The sequence below is a fragment of the Sphaerodactylus townsendi genome, linkage group LG07, assembly GCF_021028975.2.
Source record: "Sphaerodactylus townsendi isolate TG3544 linkage group LG07, MPM_Stown_v2.3, whole genome shotgun sequence".
Lineage (NCBI taxonomy): Eukaryota > Metazoa > Chordata > Lepidosauria > Squamata > Sphaerodactylidae > Sphaerodactylus > Sphaerodactylus townsendi.
The window spans coordinates 85,501,999-85,523,015 of record NC_059431.1 but is presented as its reverse complement, the minus strand read 5'-3'; the positions used below and the strand labels follow the sequence as shown (position 1 = coordinate 85,523,015).

Genomic DNA, 21,017 nt, shown 5'->3' with positions numbered 1-21,017 from the left:
GCTCAGGGACAGCTCAGACAGGTACTGCAGCAGCAGGCTGCCTCTTCTCCTCCCCAGGTCCTGTAGGGGGGGGGCAGGGCGCTGCGGCAAATACCCAGTGGGGGAAAGGTCTCCTTCCTGCAGCACACGAGGCCTCTCCCCCACCAAGGAATTGTGCCAGAGCATGAGGCCGGGCGCAGGAAGCCAGCCGATGCCTGGCACCCCCCCATGTGACCAAAAGGCGTGCACTCGGGGACATGGGTTAACCCATGTCCCTATAGGTGGTACACCACTGGTTGGCAGCAAAAAAGGAGAGGTTTTGAAGCACAGGAGGGTCTTTGAAGCACAATTGTAAACACTTATTTACCACAGTATTTAAGGGGACTTATAAGAATGCAACTGTAAAGTTCAAATCAGTTAGAACATCCTAGGGACAATCCAGTTGATTCTCTTTACTCACCTGATGCTCCATGGCAATGGGTATAACTAAGCTAAGTGATAATGCAGTTGTTCCATCCATTCCTTGGTTGGTAAATGAGTACCTAGCACATTGGTGGTGAACCTATGGCACGGGTGCCAGAGGTGGCACTCAGAGCCTTCTTTGTGGGCACGTAAGCTGTCGCCCCAGTTGGACATAGCGCCAAGGGGGCAAGGGGTGCGTGACGTACTGGATGCGCACCCCTGCAGGGGTGTGGTGAGGGTGTTTTGGGGGTGGGGCAGGGGTGTTTCGGGACATTCTGGGGACATTCCAGGGCAGGGGCGTGGAAGGGGCACAGGGCGCACGCGTGCCCCAGGTGCAGTTTCCCCTCGCTCTGCCCTTGGCACTCAGTCTCTAAAAGGTTCGCCATCACTGACCTAGCACATAGCGAGGGAGTAAAAGAATAGCCGGGGAAAGCAATGGCAAACTGCCCCACAAAAACGGCTTGCTATGAAATCACTGCTTGCAGTGGTACCCAAGGGTCGAACACGACTGAAGGGGAAACTTTACCTTTTTAATGCAGTTGTTGGGGAAAGGATTTTTAAAAAATTAGTTGCTCTTCCTTTTGCAAAGGGTTGCAAGTGGTTTCATTCAATCTTGCAACTTGATACATTGTTGGACAATTCAACCATAATGCATTCTGGAGATATCCATGTATATTCTAAGTACTGTGATAAGGTAAGCAAAACCATTATCCTCTCCCTCGCCTGACACAGCTATTAGTTGAGCTGCTATGATAGCACAAAATATTTACAAATATTTTATAAGGAAACCTTTTATACTATCTTGCTCCAGCAAGAACTCAAAGTGGCGACAGAAGGGGAGAAACCTGTACATAGAATGATGACTCACACAATTTCAAAGCTTTGGCTTGGAAAGACTTCACACAGAATCTAAGGTCAGGGAATCCATTTGTTTATAGCCAGTCAAATCTTTGGCTACAGCTCTACTATAAATTAATACTGTTAAGTCACAACTCTGAATGCAATTTTTATTTTTATCTATATACATACACATCCAAAACATTAAGTATAAAACAGGACCATGTATAGTTAAATAAACCAAAATGTAACCTTTGAAACACTTTATTCAGTTTTTAATTTATCATTTTAGAGGATTTATATGCTATTTTATAAATTTGTACCTTTTTAAAGTATGTATTATTCTTGTTATCTGAATGCCATTAAAGGTTTCAGTTCAGTTCATAAGCCAAAACCCATCAATACAATAAATGCAACTGTGAAACAATGAAATGCTTAATACCTATTATGTTATTAATTCAGTTACAAAGGATGCACACAGATGCAGACAAATTTAAGAACAGGCAAAATTAAATGTGGTATACTGACTGCATCCCATTTTATTTGCAGATGCCTGATCTCACTCACACAGAGAAAAACCACTCTTAGTTACTGAATCCAGAGAACTGGTGTTATTCCAGATAATCCTGTAACAAACATTCAAGACAGTTTTGTAGCACACCCTAATATGCAGAGGATAATATAAGTGAGAGTTTCTAGGTGGTGTATCTAGAATGCAAACTTCAAAGAGCCTGATGATTCCTTTTGTTCCTCTTCTCTCATGGGAAACACCTAGCAGTAAACCAACACTCAACACTTGGGGTGGCAGCGAAGAGGACAAGATTATCTTGTTAGACTAGGACTTCCCACCACTTTTTCTTCCTACTCATTATAATTCTCGAAGAACTAGAAAAACTAGTACATGGAAAGGAATTAATAAAAGAGCAGGTATATATTAAATGACACCCACCCAGCAGCATGTAAGGACCAAACTAGATGTGGTAGAGGCAGGGATCAATTAGTCAGTGCTGTTTACATCTAGAGACAAATAAAAAATTGAGTGTGTGGCTAAAGGAAGCTAACCCTGCTGCTCCTTGCCTCACTGTGTTCTACAGCTTTCTTTGATTTTCTTCAGACTTTTCAGACTTCCAGCGTCTACGTTTGAAGTAAAACCCTTAAAAAAGAATTCAACAAGGTAGTAAAAGGGAAGGATTTAACTGCCCTTAAACATTTTGCTTTTTTAAAGTTCATGCTTTAGACGTGAATTAGTGAAAATGTAGACCCTCATTACATTTACTCGGCAAAAAGGCAAAATAGCTTTCATTTAAATCCAACTAAGACAAGAATAAAACACACATACAATTTGGTCAAGATCACTCTTAAGAATGTTCATGAGAACACAACTATATGCATCTTTTAAATTAACATGGTCTGCATTTTGGAGGATGTTGCCATTTGAATGACTTGCAAAAGCAAAAACATCAAATATACTGAAGACATGATATTCTGAAAAAGACAAAAAAGGCCACTGCATAGTTGTACTATTTGATGTTTCGCATTCCAGCAACTACTGAAGCAGATTATAGAACAGTCTTGTTGTCTTGCTCTTTGACAGTCTCAGTTGAAAATCCCTGGATCGACATACGGGTAGGCAAGAAACTGTCCTAATTTGTTGCCATCTGCATCATAGTGGAGCATTTGGAAACAAGTGTCACAAAAGAATGAAGGGTCTTGCGGAGCAAGGCTGTCATCGTTGGTCACCCATCTGTAAATTTCAAAGCAGTGGTGCTTCACGTTAGAATGACATTTGCCAACCTTGTGCTCACTTTAGTTTCTGAACAAACTGAAAAGCACGAATACTTACTACAATCTGTTGAGTTTTGCTCAGTGCCATTCCCCGATAATTGACTTTACTATCAGGTTTAGAATCTTACTATTTCAACAGTGGGGTTTAAAAAAGTATATTGTGGCCTTTGTGTGTGTGACAACTAAATAACACATAGGATTAACCACCTACTTGGCAGCCAAATCAAACACATGCACAGGTGTCAAACTCGCAGCCCTCCAAATGTTGTGAACTACAGTTCTCATCATCCCCTGCCAGCATCATGCAAGTTTGACACCTATGCTTCAAGAAAAGGGAGAGGGTGGAACACCTTAAAAAACAGCAGGCCTCTAAATTAAAGACCAGAAAGTACAAAACCACACTGTTATTGAAGGAGAGAAGATTACGACGTACTTTTTTTCAAAGGAAATTTCCGAAGTATCTTGAGTTCAAAACTTGCACTGTTTTAAGCTTTGTTTGAAAATTAAGCTTTACCCAATATTATCTGGCATTTATTTAGCATGTTCAAGATTCAAACTACTTTATGTTGTGGTATTACGGTAATGTTCACTGTAGAAATGTCAGCATTATTATTCTAGTATCACAAATGGAGGACTGAGGTAGGTAGAGCGACTTTAAGGTCGTCTAGTGACTTTTTGGTTGAAACTTAAACTGAAAACTTCCCAAATCATAGCTCACAAAAGGTGTAAAATTTCTGGAAATGTTGAAACTATAGGAAAAAAGTATTCTCATTTTTTTCTGGGAATAAAGTGGAAGTGTGGGGCTTGGGGTGGAATTGAAATACAAACAGTAGTTTCCTATCAAACAGTACGTTCCTATCTTTTACTGTGTGGGGAAAAACCCATTTGTAACTTAGCTGGCACATAAAATTGTACTATTTGAAAGATTTAATATTTATGAATTAAAAAGTACACATATCTTTATCTTCTATAGAAAAAAATCCACTTATACCCAATAAGGAGCTGTGAAATGCAGTACCCTATACGCTACCACAGCACATACACCTTTAATATTTGCTATTTGAGAGGTGAGAAAATATACAAGTTGAAAGCACTCACGTAGCTTCTGAACTTCTCTCCCTGTTGCTCGCACACTACCCCAAGATAAGAACTGTGATCTCCATTCCAGGAAACAATTCATCGTTCTTCTCAAAGAGCACAGATTTTTTAAGTAACTGTTGTTACCTTGTAAAAATTTCACTTAAATGATCACCAAAAGAAAAAAAACAAAATTGTTACTTCATTTGCCACATGCTGGACTGTCCTTGTTTTAGAATGCTCTTTTTGGGTCCTAGTGTCTTCCTAGTTCTGTAACGTAGGCACTAGGATCCAAATGAAGAATTCTAAAACAAAGACAGTCCAGCATGTGGCAAATGAAGTAACAATTTTGTTTTTTTCTCTTGGTGATACAGAGTATAGTTGTCTTCAACCCAGTTCTCACTGGTGGACCTGTGTCTGGGTTAACTGCAGGTGAGGGTTCACACAACATAGACAAAAAAATCCAGAGACCTAGCAAATCAGTATATCAGGAATAAAGTTAAGAAAGGATCCACATTCCTGATATGCTAGTTTTCTGTATGAGGATTAACCCCTCCCCCCAAATCAGTCAATTGTCATGTGAGCTCCATCTGCAGCCTTCTATGAAGTCATTTGTGAAGTAATGCTACTTCAGTGAAAACTAAGCTGATGAAACATTAGCAGTGAGGGGTTACAGAGAACACAATTCTTGCTGTTTTAATGCAGGAAAACATTTTTTTATAAACAAGATGTCATGGGAGGAAAGATTGTTCACAGCCAACCTTAGCCCACCAAGCTGACATGGTAGAGATGCACCATATCTTGCGGCCCATAGCAAGACCAACACTACAGCTCCCAGTTACCAAACCAAATGATCAAAATATGTTTGTGTATCTGTCATATGTCGGAGGCCCACAACCATAACAATCTGCAGCAAAGCTATTTTATTATTTGCTTGTTCAGAGGCACAGAGATAAAAACCTAGTACATCAAGGTGACTCACCTGGCCGTGTACATTTTGCATACAAAGCATTTCTTGGTTGACAGCCAATGTTTCTTGATTAACAAGGGATAAAGCCTCCTATCTAGACAGTCATCCCGATGAATTAGCCTTGCGCAAAGATAGAATAAAAAACTAATTAGACTACACTGATCTGTTACGAAAAATAGTTGGGTTCCAGTGAGAACTGAAACTGGCTCAAGGTCACCCAGCAAGTTTCATGTGGAGGAGTAGGGAATTGAATCTGATTCTCCTAAATAGAGTCTCCCACTGTTAACCATTACACCTCCCACTGTTAACCATTACACCATTACACTACACCATTTACTCAGTGTTTTTTGTCATGAGGCAAACTAGAAGCCAGCTCCTACCATATGCACCGGAGACAAATTCCTTGTGTGTCCAATCACACTTGGCCAATAAAGATTCTATTCTATTCTATTCTATTCTATTCTTATGACATTATGCACTACCTACAGAAAGAGGCTGCTGGTGGATTTGAGACTTTCCTGTCGATTGGCTCCTCTTCAGCCAAATTTGGAAAAGCACTACCTGAACAAGTTTGTGAAACTCCCAGAAGTGAGCAGAGCTTTAAGCAGGTGGTGACCACTTCTATATTTTCTACAAGACCCACGTAAGTTAAATGCCTCTAACAAGGAACTCTCTGACCCCCTTTTGATTTATGGCCATGACTACATCCCCAGAGCCCCATCTCCAAACTGACACACAAAGGAAAGAACTATTATTGGGAGCTGCCTTGAACAAAGAGAAATAGCAGGATATAAATATTTTAATAAATAAACTCCGCTGATTTGTTCAGTGTATATGGTTTGATGATGGGAATGGGTTAATATAATTATTCTTATTCTGACATCAGTGTCATATTTATGCCAAGCCTATAGGCTTATGTATGCAACCCATAATTGCACATGCAAAACTAAGAACAACCACCAGTAGAATGCCTTTTGGACAGATTGGAAGGGTGAAAGGGACAGTATGTTTTAAACAGAGACATAAATTCAAAGACTGAGCAGCCCAGGGCAATAAATAGCTATTTACCTGATATCTGTGATAATAACTATGTGCTCACAGTCTCCTTGGTGGCAGTAAAGGTATGGGAAGCCAACTTTGATGTTCAAATCGTTAAATGTGTAGTCTTCCATTTTAGCAGCTTGAAGATTAGCGTAACCTCTCTCACGAGATTCTGCCCACTCAGTAATTGTCCTGAAATTATTAGCAATGTTACTGTTATTTCTGTATATTATAATCTCCTTGATAATGGTGTAAAGATTGAGAAAACACAAAGAAACAAATGTCAAAACTGGATCTCGAATGTGCCAATGTCGACAGCAGAAGTATTTTATCTCAAGTTCCAGGTAGGCTGTCAGAATATACTCCAATTCTATACAAGCCCAAACCTAAAATCACAAAAACTCTGAGGAATGGGGAAGAGGGAAATATTTATATTGGCAGTTTCGCTGCATGTTTCACGAGGGAAAAATGCGGTTGATTCAGAGGGTGGTAACAAAATATGCAGTAGGTGTCTCTAGGATACTTTACATAAGTACAGGCAAAGTTAAATGTTATAAAGGAAACCGAGTTCCCCAACACAGGTTTCTCTCATAATCTTAACGTGGGGATTAAAGAATTTGTAAGGTACACCACTGAGAAGAACTGTGATGTTTAATCCTTATTCTGTAACCATCCATTGAGTCATATTTTTTTAAAACCCATTCTTCCTCCAGGTGAGCAACATAATCAGAAATTAGCACAGCTGCAGTGAAAAATAAGCCTGGAAAGGAGGGGGATTCCTCCTCTGTTAAGGTTCTCTCAACACCTTTCTGTCATCTGTGGTGGAGTCTCCTTCTTTGGAGGTTTTTAAAGAGAGGCTGGATGGCCATCTTTCAGGAGTGCTTTGATTGTTTCTTCCTGCATGGCAGGGGGTTGGACTTGATGGCTATTGAGATCTCTTCCAACTCTATGATTCTATGATCTCATATAATGAAGTTACATCCGAGTCTATCCTCACCCAGAAAAAAATCCAATTCATGGAATATTTGCAGGCAACCAGGCAGCTGTTCTAACTGCAGCTGTACCTTGTTGAAGATTGGGATCTGAATATACAAATGGGAATTCTTTTTTACCTGCTCAGGTCTCTACAGTCTGGGTACCTCATATCATTGTAAAAAATGCCCTCAAAATAGAAAAAGGCAGACTTGTAAAGATCCTAAGGGAGACAGAAGAGAACAGAAAGAAGTTGTTAGCATGGAAATTAATATTTAAAAAGACTATATCTTCCCCTCGACCCACAAATACGCTACAAAAAACTTCAACAAACATTAGTCATATTTTCCAAGTTAGAACACACTGCATTTACATTTTCATTCTCTAATTATCCATGAAGAGTCTGTTAGTATAGCTAATTGCTGTTGTATTCTTATGGGCATTTTCTGCATAGATCCAGAACTGAAGGATAATTTTTTTCAGCTTTGGCACAGTGACACAGTCAGAGTATAGCAATACCTCACTGAGCATATTGTGTGCTGGAGCAGATTAGTGTGATCTAATTGACAGTTCACCTGGCTGATGCAAGAGGCAGTGAGCTGGACCAAACCAGATCATACCGGTTTCTACAGGACTCTTCAGATGTCATGGAGAATGAAGGTCTTCAGATGTCATGGAGAATGAAGGTCTTGGGGACGGAGGGTGCCAGTCTGAGGTGGGGGAAGATGCTCCCTTAGATGGGATCCCTTCCTTAGCTGGTGATCAGCTATCCTCTCGCACTAAGGATACCCCTCGGGGAGGTGGGGGGCTCCTCGTAGTGGGTGATTCGATCATCAGAAATGTAGAGAGTTGGGTTTGTGAGAGGCGTGATGACCGCATGGTGACTTGCCTGCCTGGTGCGAAGGTTGCGGATGTCACGCTTCATCTAGATAGGCTTTTAGACAGTGCTGGGGTGGAGTCAGCAGTTGTGGTCCACATTGGCACCAACGACATTGGGAAATGTAGCCGGGAGGTTCTGGAAGCTAAATTTAGGCTGCTAGGAAACAGGTTGAAATCCAGAACCCCCAAGGTGGCATTCTCAGAAATGCTACCCGTTCCACGCGCAGGGCGAGCTAGGCAAGCGGAGATACAAGGTCTCAATGCATGGATGAGAAGGTGGTGTAAGGCAGAGGGTTTCAGATTTGTCAGGAACTGGGGAACCTTTTGGGACAAGGCAGGCCTGTACAAAAAGGACGGGCTTCATCTTAACCAAAGAGGAACCAGGCTGCTGACGCTCAACATTAAAAAGGTGGCAGAACAGCTTTTAAACTGATCCCTGGGGGAAAGCCGACAGGAGCTGAGGTGACTTCAGTTCGGAATACAGTATCTATGGGGATGCAGACAGAGAGGGAGGTTTTTCTAAATCAACCACATACAAGCGAGGAACATAGCAATGTGCATGTGACAAGGGGTAGTGTCTGCAAAAGACTTGAGGGTAAAGCACATACATCCCAGGTTAAGGACAGAGGCAGGGTATACAGGTGTCTCTATGCTAATAGTAGAAGCCTTCGACCTAAAATGGGGGAACTGGAGTACAGAGTTTTGAAGGAGGACTTTGATATAGTGGGCATTACAGGGACATGGTGGAATGAGGAGAACCAGTGGGATGCTGTTATACCAGGCTACAAGCTCTATAGGAAGGATAGGACAGGGCGCATTGGGGGTGGAGTTGCCCTTTACATCAAAGAGAGCATAGTGTCACATAAAATAGACAATGGCAGGAGCTGGTTCCCCAGAATCACTGTGGATATCAATACCAGGGGTGAAGGACAGTTTAATATTAGGGAATATATTATCGCCCCTGACCAAAGTGCACAAGAGAGATTCTGGAGATGGAAAAGAAATTAGAGAGAGCCAACAAAACAAAATGTAGTGGTAATGGGTGATTTTAACTATCCCCATATAAACTGGAAAAAATGCATGTTCAGGTCATAGTAAGGAGAGAGCATTCCTGGATATGCTAAATGACTGTGGCTTAGAACAGATGGTTGTGGAACCAACCAGGGGAGAGGTGATCCTAGATCTAATTCTATGTGGGACCCAGGACCTGGTGCAGGAAGTCAGTGTTGTTGAGCCAATAGGGAACAGCAACCACAATGCTGTCAGATTCAGTATCTCTGCATGCGAACAAGTGACAACTACTAATGTAGTTACATCCGCCTTCAGAAAGGGAAATTTCTCAAAGATGAGAGGGATAGTGCGCAAGAAGCTGAAAGGGAAAATCAAAAGAGTCAAAACTGTCCAAGATGCTTGGAGGTTATTTAAAAACACAGTAATAAAAGCTCAGCTGGAATGTGTTCCGCAGGTTAGGAAAGGCAGCACCCAGTCCAAAAGAAAGCCACCATGGTTAACCAGAGAGGTTGAGGAAATTATCAGAAAAAAGAAACTGTCTTTTAGAAAATGGAAGTCCAGTTTGACTGATGAAGAATATGAGAAGGAACACAAATGGTGGCAAAAGAGAAGCAAGTTAGCTGTAAGGGAGGCAAAAAAGGATTATGAGGAACGCATGGCTGCGAACATCAAGACCAGCAACAAACAGTTCTTCAAGTATATCAAAAGCAGGGAAGCCAGCTAGGTGCGCTGTAGGCCCATTAGATGACAAAGGAGCAAAGGTGTTAAACTGGACTCGGCTTCTCAGATGTCAGAACTATAATTCCATCAGTTTCTACCAGCATGGCCAATTGGCCATGCTGACAGAGGCTGATGGGAATTGTAGTTCCTGAACATCTGGAGAGCCGCAGGTTCCCTACCCCTGTGCTAAACGATGACAGGGAGATTGCAGAGAAGCTGAATGAATTATTTGCATCTGTCTTCACCCAAGAGGAGGTGAGGAAAATTCCTGCACCTGAACCATGCTTCTTGGGAGGCGAATCCAAGGAACTAGCTAAGATAGTGGTAGAAAAGGAAGAAGTTCTGGCAGCCGTTGATAAACTAAATGCTACCAAATCCCCTGGCCCAGATTGCATTCACCCAAGAGTTCTTAAAGAGCTCAAGCATGAAATTGCTGATCTTCTCACTTTAATATGCAACTTATCCCTGAAATCTGCCTCCACCCCTGAAGACTGGAAGATGGCCAATGCCACACCAATCTTTAAGAAAGGATCTAGGGGGGACCCGGGAAATTACAGGCAAGTCAGTTTGACATCTGTTCCTGGTAAATTAGTAGAATCTATCATTAAAGATAAAATTATTAAACATGTTGAAAAGCAAGACCTGCTGAGAAAGAGTCAACATGGCTTTTGCAGAGGCAAATCCTGTATTACAAACTTACTAGAGTTCTTTGAAGGTGTAAACAGGCATGTGGATAAGGGGGAACCAGTGGACATTGTCTACTTGGACTTCCAAAAGGCTTTTGACAAAGTTCCTCACCAGAGACTGTTGAGAAAACTCAGCAATCAAGAAATAAGAGGGGAAGTCCTCCTATGGATTAAAAAACTGGTTGAGAAACAGGAAGCAAAGAGTGGGTGTAAATGGGAAATTCTCACAATGGAGAGATGTAGGGAGTGGTGTCCCCCAAGGATCCATTTTGGGACCAGTGCTCTTTAACCTATTCATAAATGACCTGGAAGTAGGGGTGGGTAGCGTGGTGGCCAAGTTTGCAGATGATACCAAATTATGTAGGGTGGTGAGAACCACAAAGGATTGTGAAGAGCTCCAAGCGGACCTTGATAAATTAGGTGAGTGGGCTCAGAAATGGCAAATGCAGTTCAATGTAGCAAAATCCAAAGTGATGCACATAGGGGCAAAAAATCCAAACTTCACATACACGCTACAGGGGTCAGTGCTATCAGTCACGGACCAGGAAAGGGATTTGGGCGTCTTAGTTGAAAGTTCCATGGGAATGTCAACTCAATGCATGGCAGCTGTGAAAAAAGGCAAACTCTATGCTGGGGATCATTAGGAAAGGAATTGATAATAAAACTGCAAAGATTGTCATGCCCTTTATATAAAGCAGTGGTGCTGATCAAGACTGGAGTACTGTGTCCAGTTCTGGTCGCACGATCTCAAAAAAAGGATATTGGAGGAGATAGGAAAAAAGTGCAGAGAAGGGCTTATTTGGGATGATTGAGGGACTGGAGCACCTTCCCTATGAGGAGAGGCTGCAGCGTTTAGGACTCCTTAGTTTGGAGAGGAGACAGCTGAGGGGGGATATGATTGAAGTCTATAAAACTATGCATGGGGTAGAAAATGTTGACAGAGAGAATTTTTTCTCTCTTTCTCACAATACTAGAACCAGGGGGCATTCATTGAAAATGCTGGGGGGAAGAATTAGGACTAATAAAAGGAAACACTTCTTCACGCAACGTGTGATTGGTGTTTGGACTATGCTGCCACAGGAGGTGGTGATGGCCACTAACCTGGATAGCTTTAAAAGGGCTTGGACAGATTTATGGAGGAGAAGTTTCGATTTCTGGCTACCAATCTTGATCCTCCTTGATCTGAGATTGCAAATGCCTTTAACAGACCAGGGTGATCGGGAGCAACAGCCGCGAGAAGGCCGCTCCTTTCACATCCTGCATGTGAGCTCCCAAAGGCACCTGGTGGGCCACTGCGAGTAGCAGAGAGCTGGACTAGATGGACTCTGGTCTGATCCAGCTGGCTTGTTCTTATGTTCTTATGACTATGTGACCTTTTCAGTATCTCTCAGATTGGTCAATCTCAGATTGGTCAATGCTTGTATATATACTGAACAGATGTGACTGTGTATTACTGGTTAGGGTATTCTATGTTGGCGTAGCATGCTGTCCGTTTGTTCCTTTCTTCTGTAAATACTTGTATATAGCTGCACTATACACAAACTGCACTTCACTGAAGAGTAACTGCTTCTTGTGTTGTTTTGCTATCATGGTGTTGCAGCTGAGTGCCAAAGCTGTTTACTCCTACTCTCGGTAACAGGCCTACCGCTGTGCCATGGGTCTACTCACTAACAGACACTCAGCCTTTAGACTGGGATCCTCAACAAGGAGCTCATCAACACCTTTCCCAGTGCTCACCAAGAATTTGCAGAAAGTGGGTACAGCCAAGAGAGGCTCTTGACCAGCAGGGTTTCTGACAGACCATGGGAGATTCAAGTAGACATGCAGATTAAATAAACATAACTACAGTGGCAGCTGCCACCACAATGTTTGTTTTATTCTGTTCGACTTCTTTTTCCCATTGTAGTTTTTACACTGCCCCTCTAGTCCCTGCACTTGGGCTTCCTCTGAGTAGCTGTCTCTACATCCTATGGCAGCCATTTTGTGGTGAACTGAAAATTAGAAATTCCAATTCATGAACAAAGATGAATTAAAATACCAAGTACCCACTGGTATTTTGTCCTCCAGATAACTGAAATTAAAGTAGAAAACTGCAACAAAATATATTCTTATCTTCACATATGGTCCAAATAATTTAAGACATATTTTAGATCAGAAATTCTTCAGATAGCCTAGAATACTACAATTCCCATCAGCCTCTGTCAGCATGGCCAATTGGCCATGCTGGTAGGGGCTGATGGGAATTGTAGTTCCTGAACATCTGGAGATCCGCAGGTTCCCTACCCCTGTTCTAGACAATGTAAAGATCACTGCATGAGATTCTATTTTCTTTCTCCCAGAAATTGCTGAATCTAGACTTTAAACTATTCATAACCAAAATATATCCCAGAACTCACTAAACACATTTTCAAAAGGCAAGTCATTCCACACAATAAATTCCAGTTAAATATTTTAGACCAAAACAACATACAAGCCAGCCCTAAGCATATTAAAAATTAAAGTTACAATACCTTACTGATATGTTCTGGTGCCAAGTCAGGACAACTGCTAAACTCCCCACCAATCTGAAGATCACTGACACAGGAAATAGAATCTCTGACCTCAGTAAGTTTTTGGCTGCCTAGAACCAGCATTGTCTGATATGGCTTGCGGATCTTATGCTGCAGAGGAAAATAGCTAGAATCAACCATAACCCAATGCAAAGCATTTCAGACTCTGACACTGAACACCCATACGTGCTGAAGGCAGTAATCCACCATACCCAGCACTTGGAACTTTTGCCAGACAGAAATAGTAAGCTTTCCCTTAGTTTCTCCAGCAGTACATATGATATAGAACACAAGGCTTTTTCCTCCTAGGGTGCATGGGGGAACCACAGCTGACCCTAAACAATACAATCAGTGTGTTTCAATAGCAAGAGGGCATGACTGGCAATGGTTCACCATGGTAGGGTACAGGAAGGATTTCTACTACTGAAGTGGGAGAGGGATGCAGTGCCTTCACAGAGGGAATTCAAGAGGCAGTGATAAAAATGCCAAGACCACAGCACCAGCATCATGCAGGCACAGAGGAACAGCTAGCAGGACCCAGCGCGTGCAAATGAAGTCACCAGACAGCATCCTAACCATTCTGTTGTCTGTATAGTTAGTACAGTACAGTTAGTCTGTACAGTGTGGCAGTGGCAGGAGGCTCAGCAGCTAAAGAAGCATGACTTCTCAAAATGAAGTCTCACTCCCATCAGAGAAACTTGCTCCGCCTAGGACAGGCGGTGGTGTCCAATTCTGGAGCGTCAGATGTTCATGGACTACAATTCTCATTAGGCCCTGCTGGCATGGTCAATTGGCCCTGCCAGCAGGGGTTGATGGGAATTGTAGTCCATGAACATGTGAAAGAGTTGGACACCCGTGGCCTAGGACTAGCCCTCCTTCCCTACCCATCATCAAGAAGCTCTATTTGGGATAAACAGCCCTCTAGCAGAAATTTGTTTTCCTCCATACCTTCTGAAGAGACAGTTGGCCTTACAAGGAAAAAGACCCAGTCTTCTCTTAGTTCAGAAGCGCACTGCTGTTCTGTTTATCTAGAAGTTGTTCTAATCTTTTTTCTCCACTAGAGGTTCAACAGCTACAGCTGGTACTTAAGGGTTTTTCATAAGATCCTAAGAAGAGCCATGCTATAATAGAACTGACCAGCTTTTTCTCTTTAATCATCATGATCAATAGTCATTCAGACACCTAGCCTCCATTAATCAGTTTAATTTTTCACATGGTTTAAAAGTGCTATTTAATACTGGGTTGTATCAGTTTCCTGCTTTAGTCTTTTCCTCCCTTTTCCAGTCAATCCAGTTATCTCTTCAGTATGAGTCCCACTTGGATGGCTTAACATGCTTTAAATAAAACTGAACGTTTAAACACAGTGGAGTCTGTTCAAAATTAATACTCCCTTCCACTGGAAACTAATTAAACCTAAAGTTTTGAGGAAGCACCGTAAGATTTTACTTTGACTGCTTGGTAGTTAAAAACAGTTCAGTTGCACCCAGCCTGCTTAACTGACTTATTCTCACGTATAGCTTTCCTCTGACTCAAAGCCACCCAAGAGTCATACCTCTTGGAGCACAATTGAACACAGCTCCCCAGTACTTCCTCACCCAGAGTTGCACAAAAAAGATCAGGACTAACTGTGAACAAGCTACTATAAGAGAAGTCGACCATCTACAATCCAAACTTTTTTTTTTAAAAAAAAGCATCACTAACCTTCTGAAATATAACTGGATAGAAAATATTGAGGGTTAAAACAAGCTCTCCCTCACTGACTAGGTTTACGGGATCCTTGGGTCTCTTTCCAATTGAATGAGATTCCTAAAAAGGAAAGAATACAGAACATTTTAATGGTCATTGAACAACAATCCACCAAAACTTTTTATTGTCTTGCAGTCCTCAAAATAAAGCTATAAGTATGATGACCATAGTTATCTATTTTTGTTTGCGACACTATCTTATTCTTCCTCCAAGGAGGTCAAGGCTATATTAATAGGCCTCCATTCCTATGTTTACTATCAGAACAAACCTGTGAGGGAAATCAAGCTAAGAGAGGGTGATAGGCCCAAGTCATCCAGCAAGCTTCATGGCACAATGGGAATCTGACCTGGGTTTCCCAGATCCTAGTCCAACACTTTAGCCACTGCACCAAGGTGTCTTTCAGATATTGCAGATGGAAGAGTGGAAAGAACAGGTTATCTGAGATCATCTGCTGGCAGAGAGACAAGTTTCAAACAAGGGACTTCTTGACTCATATCTCTTTTTTTGACCAGCTCCAAAATCCAAACACAAAACTGAAGCACCATCATCACTAGCCTATCTTTTCTCTGAAGCAGCCCTTCAAAACACCACCAAACCACCTCTATCCATAACACATTACATCCCTCAATTAAGGACAGAAATTTGCACTTTGATCTTTTTTAAACCAAGTTCTGATCTCTCAGTTCACAGGGCAGTCCATGGCACTCATTGTAGTTTCGCACAAACTCTCTCCCATGAGTGTTTCACTGTACACTGTCTCCAGATAATCTGGCCAAATGTCACTGACTGTTATGTCATGTGAGAACACCTGCATGTCACCTGCAGGGACCATACAATCCACATTAAGAGACTATCCACAAAGAGAGACAGAGCCAAAGGGTTATGATTAGAATATGTCAAAATTGGAAATAGTTTAATGCAATTATGTTCTCTCATTTTCTTAAATTAAGATAGGAAGAGGTTGAGAGGTAGCTGATGAGAGCAACATTGGCCAGCTATACTATTAATAGGTACTGCAATGTACTTCAAGGGTCAGGGAACTATTCCACTCAGCTTCCTATCAATAGCATTACAGCATTGGATTCAAAAAGAGATTTTAAAGCAAAGAAGTTCTGAACTGGGATAAATAAAACCTACTTTTAAAAAGGGTCCTCAAGCTAGCTTTGCAACCCTTTTTAACACTATAATGCATAATTATTAATATTTAAGTCATGTTTTCGGTCCAAGGGGCACTCATTAGAACTTTCCATCTATGAAGCTATAGCTGCAAATAAATTGGAATGTCCATGATTTCTACAGAAGAATTTTCATCTGTGAAAGCCAACAACCCTCACCCCTGGCATCCAAAATGCCCCCCAAATGCTCCTCCTGGGACATGGAAATTCTGGCAAGAATATACTGCTGACAGAGGGGAAATCAGCATTAAAAAATATCTCCCCTGCTATGTAGGCAGAAGTTTTAGGTAGGATGGAACCCAAGGAGTAGAGAGATTAAGCCCCAGGAATGCCAGACTGCACCAATGTGAAACTCTCAGTTGAAACTGAAAACTCTTGGGGGTTTCTGTTGTCCATCACTGATCTCTGTATACCATCAAGAACAAATATCTTTGCAGCTAAGCCTTATGCAGGATACTTACTACAGATTATGTTTAATGCTAGAATCATTTACATTATCATCCTCCTAACCAAGCCAGACATAGAAGGAAAAACGCTCTCCCGATAAAGAACAGTGGGTTAGGATTCTCACATGGGTTGAAGACCCCCTCCTCTTGGGCCTTTTTCCCCCCTACTGTTCTTTGGAAGGACCTGAAGCATGGATGGCATCCCACCTTGCTTTGCATGCATGATAAGAAGTACAGCAAGACAGATACATGATTCAAGTGGTAGAACAGATTCCTCTATGGCAGGCATGTCAAACATGTGGCTTGGGGGCTGGATGAAGCCCCTTCAGAGGAAATATCAGGCCTGCAAGGCAGCTAAAGAACTCCCCCCCCCATCAGATCTTGGGAGTCTACTGGGGGCTTGCCAGTCCAGGCACCCACCCCGCACTCCCAATCTGCCCAACCTAGCTTGGAGAGCCATTCCCCTTCCCAATCTGGGCTAGTGAGCCTGTAAGCTTGCAGTGGGCTCACAAGCTGAGGCAAGCTCCCCTAATGCTTATCTGGGCCAGCGAGCCTGCAGCGGGCTCACCAGATGAGGCAGCCATGCCCCCAGGTCCTGACCACCTCCTCGCCAGCCAAGATAATCACCCCCCTCCCCCCCAATAATGTGGATCTGGGCTGGTGACTTTGCTGTGAGTTCGCAAGCCAAGGCAGTCAGTCCCCACCCCCCAGGCCCAACCAAGTCATATTTATTTCATAGCGGACCCTTGTAACAAGAGCATGATACTCCTGTTCTATGGCTTTTTCGTCACTAGCATACATCTCCTGGCTTGTGTTTCCTATTCTTGGTTTCAGGTCTGTTGTCCATGGCGCTGCCACTGGCAACAGTGATTTCCCCCCTCTTCCCATAATTTGCTTACAGCTCAGTTGATCCTAAGCCTGGAAAGGTGGAACATCACTAGTGTAAAATAATTCTCAACTAAAAGCCAAAGGAGATGCAACATTTGTTTGTTTTTAAAAGCAACTGCTGGGCTCTGAAAATTAAATTACTACACGAAGAATGAATGAGAATTTTCACTTTTTAAAAATCCCTTTCTCTCTATTTTTCCCAGCCTGAATTGTCTTCCAAACCAATCCCGATAACAGTTAAAATGAAGATTAATAATACTGAGAATATATCGAAGTTGGAATGACAACCATCCAGAATCATGGCCTTAATTAAAAAAAAAACAAATCCGTACTTCGATTAGCTTTACTTGTCATATTGACTATGTACGAAAGACAGAGGTAGAGAGGAAAACACCTCACCATCTCATAAATGAATGTTTCTAGTCTACATGCACGATCTATAACGATCGATTCTTCTCTCCTTTCCAGGGCCTTCTTCCTCATTCTATAAAAGAAAGGAGGAAAAGATGGGGAACATTTTAGGGAAAATGTCTAAAGGCTCAAAAATCAGGACTTTAAAAACCACACAAAGACTCAAGCGTTTTACAATACAAAACAAACTAATTTATACAACATAGCTAGATTCACACATTTCCCCAGAAAGATTGGCATAGAAAAGTAGATCCCACATTGGACAATGTTGGTACCTGGGGGAGGGTGTGTTTGTGTGTGTTAAGAAGAAGAAGAAGAGTTTGGATTTATATCCCCCTTTTCTCTCCTATAGGAGACTTAAAGGGGCTTACAATCTCCTTGCCCTTCCCCCCTCACAACAAACACCCTGTAAGGTGGGTGGGGCTGAGAGAGCTCCGAAAAGCTGTGACTAGCCCAAGATCACCCAGCTGGCGTGTGTGGGAGTGCACAGGCTAATCTGAATTCCCCAGATAAGCCTCCACAACTCAAGCAGCAGAGCTGAGAATCAAACCCGGTTCCTCCAGATCAGAGTGCACCTGCTTTTAACTTCCTACGGCACTGCTGCTCTCAGCACTGTTTCTCTCAGCAAAAACCAGAAAATGGGAAGTACCACTTTTGGCCACTTCCTGATCAATATTCCTAACTTGACTTGTACCAACTGTGTTTAAAAGAGCCCTGACTGATAATTTGCCAGAGAAAAACTTTAGCCACAAAAACTGTGTCCTTCCAAGTATGCAACCTTTCAACAGCCAAGCAATTGTGCTTCTTGAAGAGTTTCTACATCCACCCCCCACCCCCACCAGGAATCTCTATTTGTTCTGTTTACTATCAAGCATGTTAGTTTCTGAATAAAGCTTTCTCTACTATTTAACCAGCCCACAGGGTAATTGCTGCATAATTTCTCTGCCAAAATGGAATGAGGCTGAAGTAGTAGATTCTGAGTAGGGAGACTCCCAATATCTCTATTTCCACTCCACATGGCCATTTTTCTCTGGGAGGAGAGGGTGACTTCCCTGGCCACCCTTGCAATTCACCTCACCATCTTGGGTGTTAAGCCATCCTCTTCCAAAGGCTAGAGCCAGGAGGAATGAGATCAGGGAAATGGAGCTGGCAACTGTCCCAGGAAACAAATCTGTAAAGTCAGCATGCTTGGGTGAGCCTGCATTGCTGACAGAATAATTGGAAACCATTGCTGTTTCTGGTTGTTGTGGGCTTTCTGGGCTGTGTGACTGTAGTCTGGTAGATCTTGTTCCTAACGTTTCACCTGCATCTGCAGCTGGCATCTTCAGAGGTGTATCCCAGCCACAGATGCAGGCAAAACATTAGGAACAAGATCTACCAAACCACAGCCACACAGCCTGAAAAGTCCACAACAGCCAGTTGAGTCCGGCTGTGAAAGCCTTCGACAACACATTGCTGTTTCTCTTTCCTAGGCTTGCAGACAACAGATATTTGAACAAAATTGCAAAGCACTGCTCCTTTTTATACTGCATTCTCTGGCAGGGATAGCTTGAGGCCACTGGATTTTTACATTTAGCTCCTTCTTCCTGCCCCACAGTGGGAGATGACTATGAACCACTGAAAGAAGAAGCAACCAAGGGAAGGGTAGCACTCAATCTCCCCTGACGACAAAATGTCACACTACTGCAAGTAGCTCCTTCCAGTTGAAAAACAGGATGACAAAGAAGGAGGCAGAAGAACCCTCAGTAGCTTTCTTTTCAGACAGCAGTAAAGCTGAAGACTGGAGGATCTCAGGAAAGATACTCCTCATCTGTAGGCAGTTCAGTCTTTAACCAGAGGATACAAGTCAATCCTTCATTGGCTGCTCTAGCAAACTACAACTAAGAATGTGCTAGCGAAACACAATAGTAGTGAAATTAAAAAACTGATTTGGATTCAAATAAAATGCAACATACGTGAGAGTGACCAGATTGGTGTCTTCAGGTATTTCTTCAGTGTCTTCTTTACCAGGGCTCTTTAATGCATCTATACTGAAACAAAGCAAACATACAATTCCTGGGTAAAGTCATTATGTACATTCACACAACAGCTAGACAAAAGAACACAACATAGACTTTCTGATATACAGCCCTGCTCTTATGTGTGTTGCATTCACATTTTACTGGAACAAGAATGGGTGTCATTTACATGTCATTGTGTGGAATGGAAAGGATCAGAATATAGTAAGAGGAACTACACCCACATAGCAACATTCAGTAGACCATAACTAGCTGCAGCTCCCTGACACATTTACAAATGCACATTCCCTGCTTGATTTAATGTCTAAACACTTAAGAGTATGTACAAACATTCTTGCTTTTCATAGTGCAATTCCATTTGAAAAGACCCTCTGCACCCGCACACCCCAGAGGAACTTTAAGACCCCACAAGCTGGAAAAAATCCAGGAAGCAAGAGAAAGAGAATTCCATCAACAGTAGGTCAAGTGATGCTGAGCACCATCTGTAACAAGGGACAACAGGCCCAACAGGTCTCTCTGCAGACAGGGTACTGCACAAGTCCCAGGGAAAGAATTCTAGTACTCTTCCGATAAATCTGCAGCACAACTGCCTTTCTATCTGATCAACCCGCCCCCCGCCCCCCCAAAAAAGTTGTTTTCTGATAAGCATGTAATTCTATTTCTGAAGGTACCCTTATAAGTAAGCACCAACGAAGCATGCTTCGAAGAAATATAGAGGATCAAGTTCCCGATTCCCTTAGGACTGCAGCTTAACACGCTGTCCTTATTTGTGCTTATTCAGATATTACTCACTGAATTAAATTGAATTTATTCCCAGTGTGCATGGCATCTCCGTACGAATGGATGGGCAGAAGCGAGGGTTTTTTTCCCCCTTTAAATCTCTGAGCAAAATGTGCACCGGAAGGCATCTTAAACTAGTTGAGATGTAAACAAACTCACTGAGAGAAAAGCCTCTGCAAGCACTGCAGCAGCGGGACGTGGTCAACAGGCAGGGGTTTTCTTTTCACCTACCTGCACGCAGCCTTCAGCTCGGACACGATGTCCGGCGGGCAGCTGAACTCCTGGGCTATGGCGGCATCCTCGTCTTCAGACACCCGTTCTTGTAGAGCCAGGTCTTGCGGGCGCAGCGCCTCCTTCCAAGCGGCCCCAAAAGAAGCTACGTGAAAGACCTGAGTATTCATCTCCAACGCTGCCTCTTCGTAGTGGGGGATGTGACTGAGGTAACTGCCATCGCGGCTGCCACTTGCCGCCATTTTCGACGCGAGTAGAAGTCACGAGGTATACGCGTTGAATTGTGGGATTTGTAGTTTTGTTGTCCGCCATTTACAGGCAGCTGCATTCCTGAGACGTCCTCGTTTGCTTGCT

The 21,017-nt window shown here is 42.6% G+C and overlaps 1 protein-coding gene across 2 annotated transcripts; it reads right to left on the bottom strand.

The window, feature by feature from the left end:
* Positions 1-1,356: 1,356 nt before the first annotated feature.
* Positions 1,357-21,017, bottom strand: SNAPC3 (small nuclear RNA activating complex polypeptide 3). 2 transcript variants are annotated; one of them, XM_048504261.1, is made up of 9 exons: positions 20,664-21,017; positions 19,590-19,664; positions 17,623-17,707; positions 14,670-14,774; positions 12,930-13,079; positions 7,264-7,346; positions 6,179-6,343; positions 5,123-5,230; positions 1,357-3,022 (listed from the first exon to the last, which is right to left on the bottom strand). In XM_048504261.1, the coding sequence occupies exons 1-9, from the start codon at positions 20,903-20,905 to the stop codon at positions 2,875-2,877; spliced, it is 1,161 nt and encodes a 386-aa protein (XP_048360218.1). In that variant the 5' UTR covers positions 20,906-21,017; the 3' UTR covers positions 1,357-2,874. The 2 variants fall into 2 exon arrangements, 1 of the variants encoding a protein (XP_048360218.1); XR_007245132.1 differs by lacking the exons at positions 1,357-3,022; positions 5,123-5,230 and adding an exon at positions 5,273-5,986 and having other exon boundaries at positions 6,082-6,343.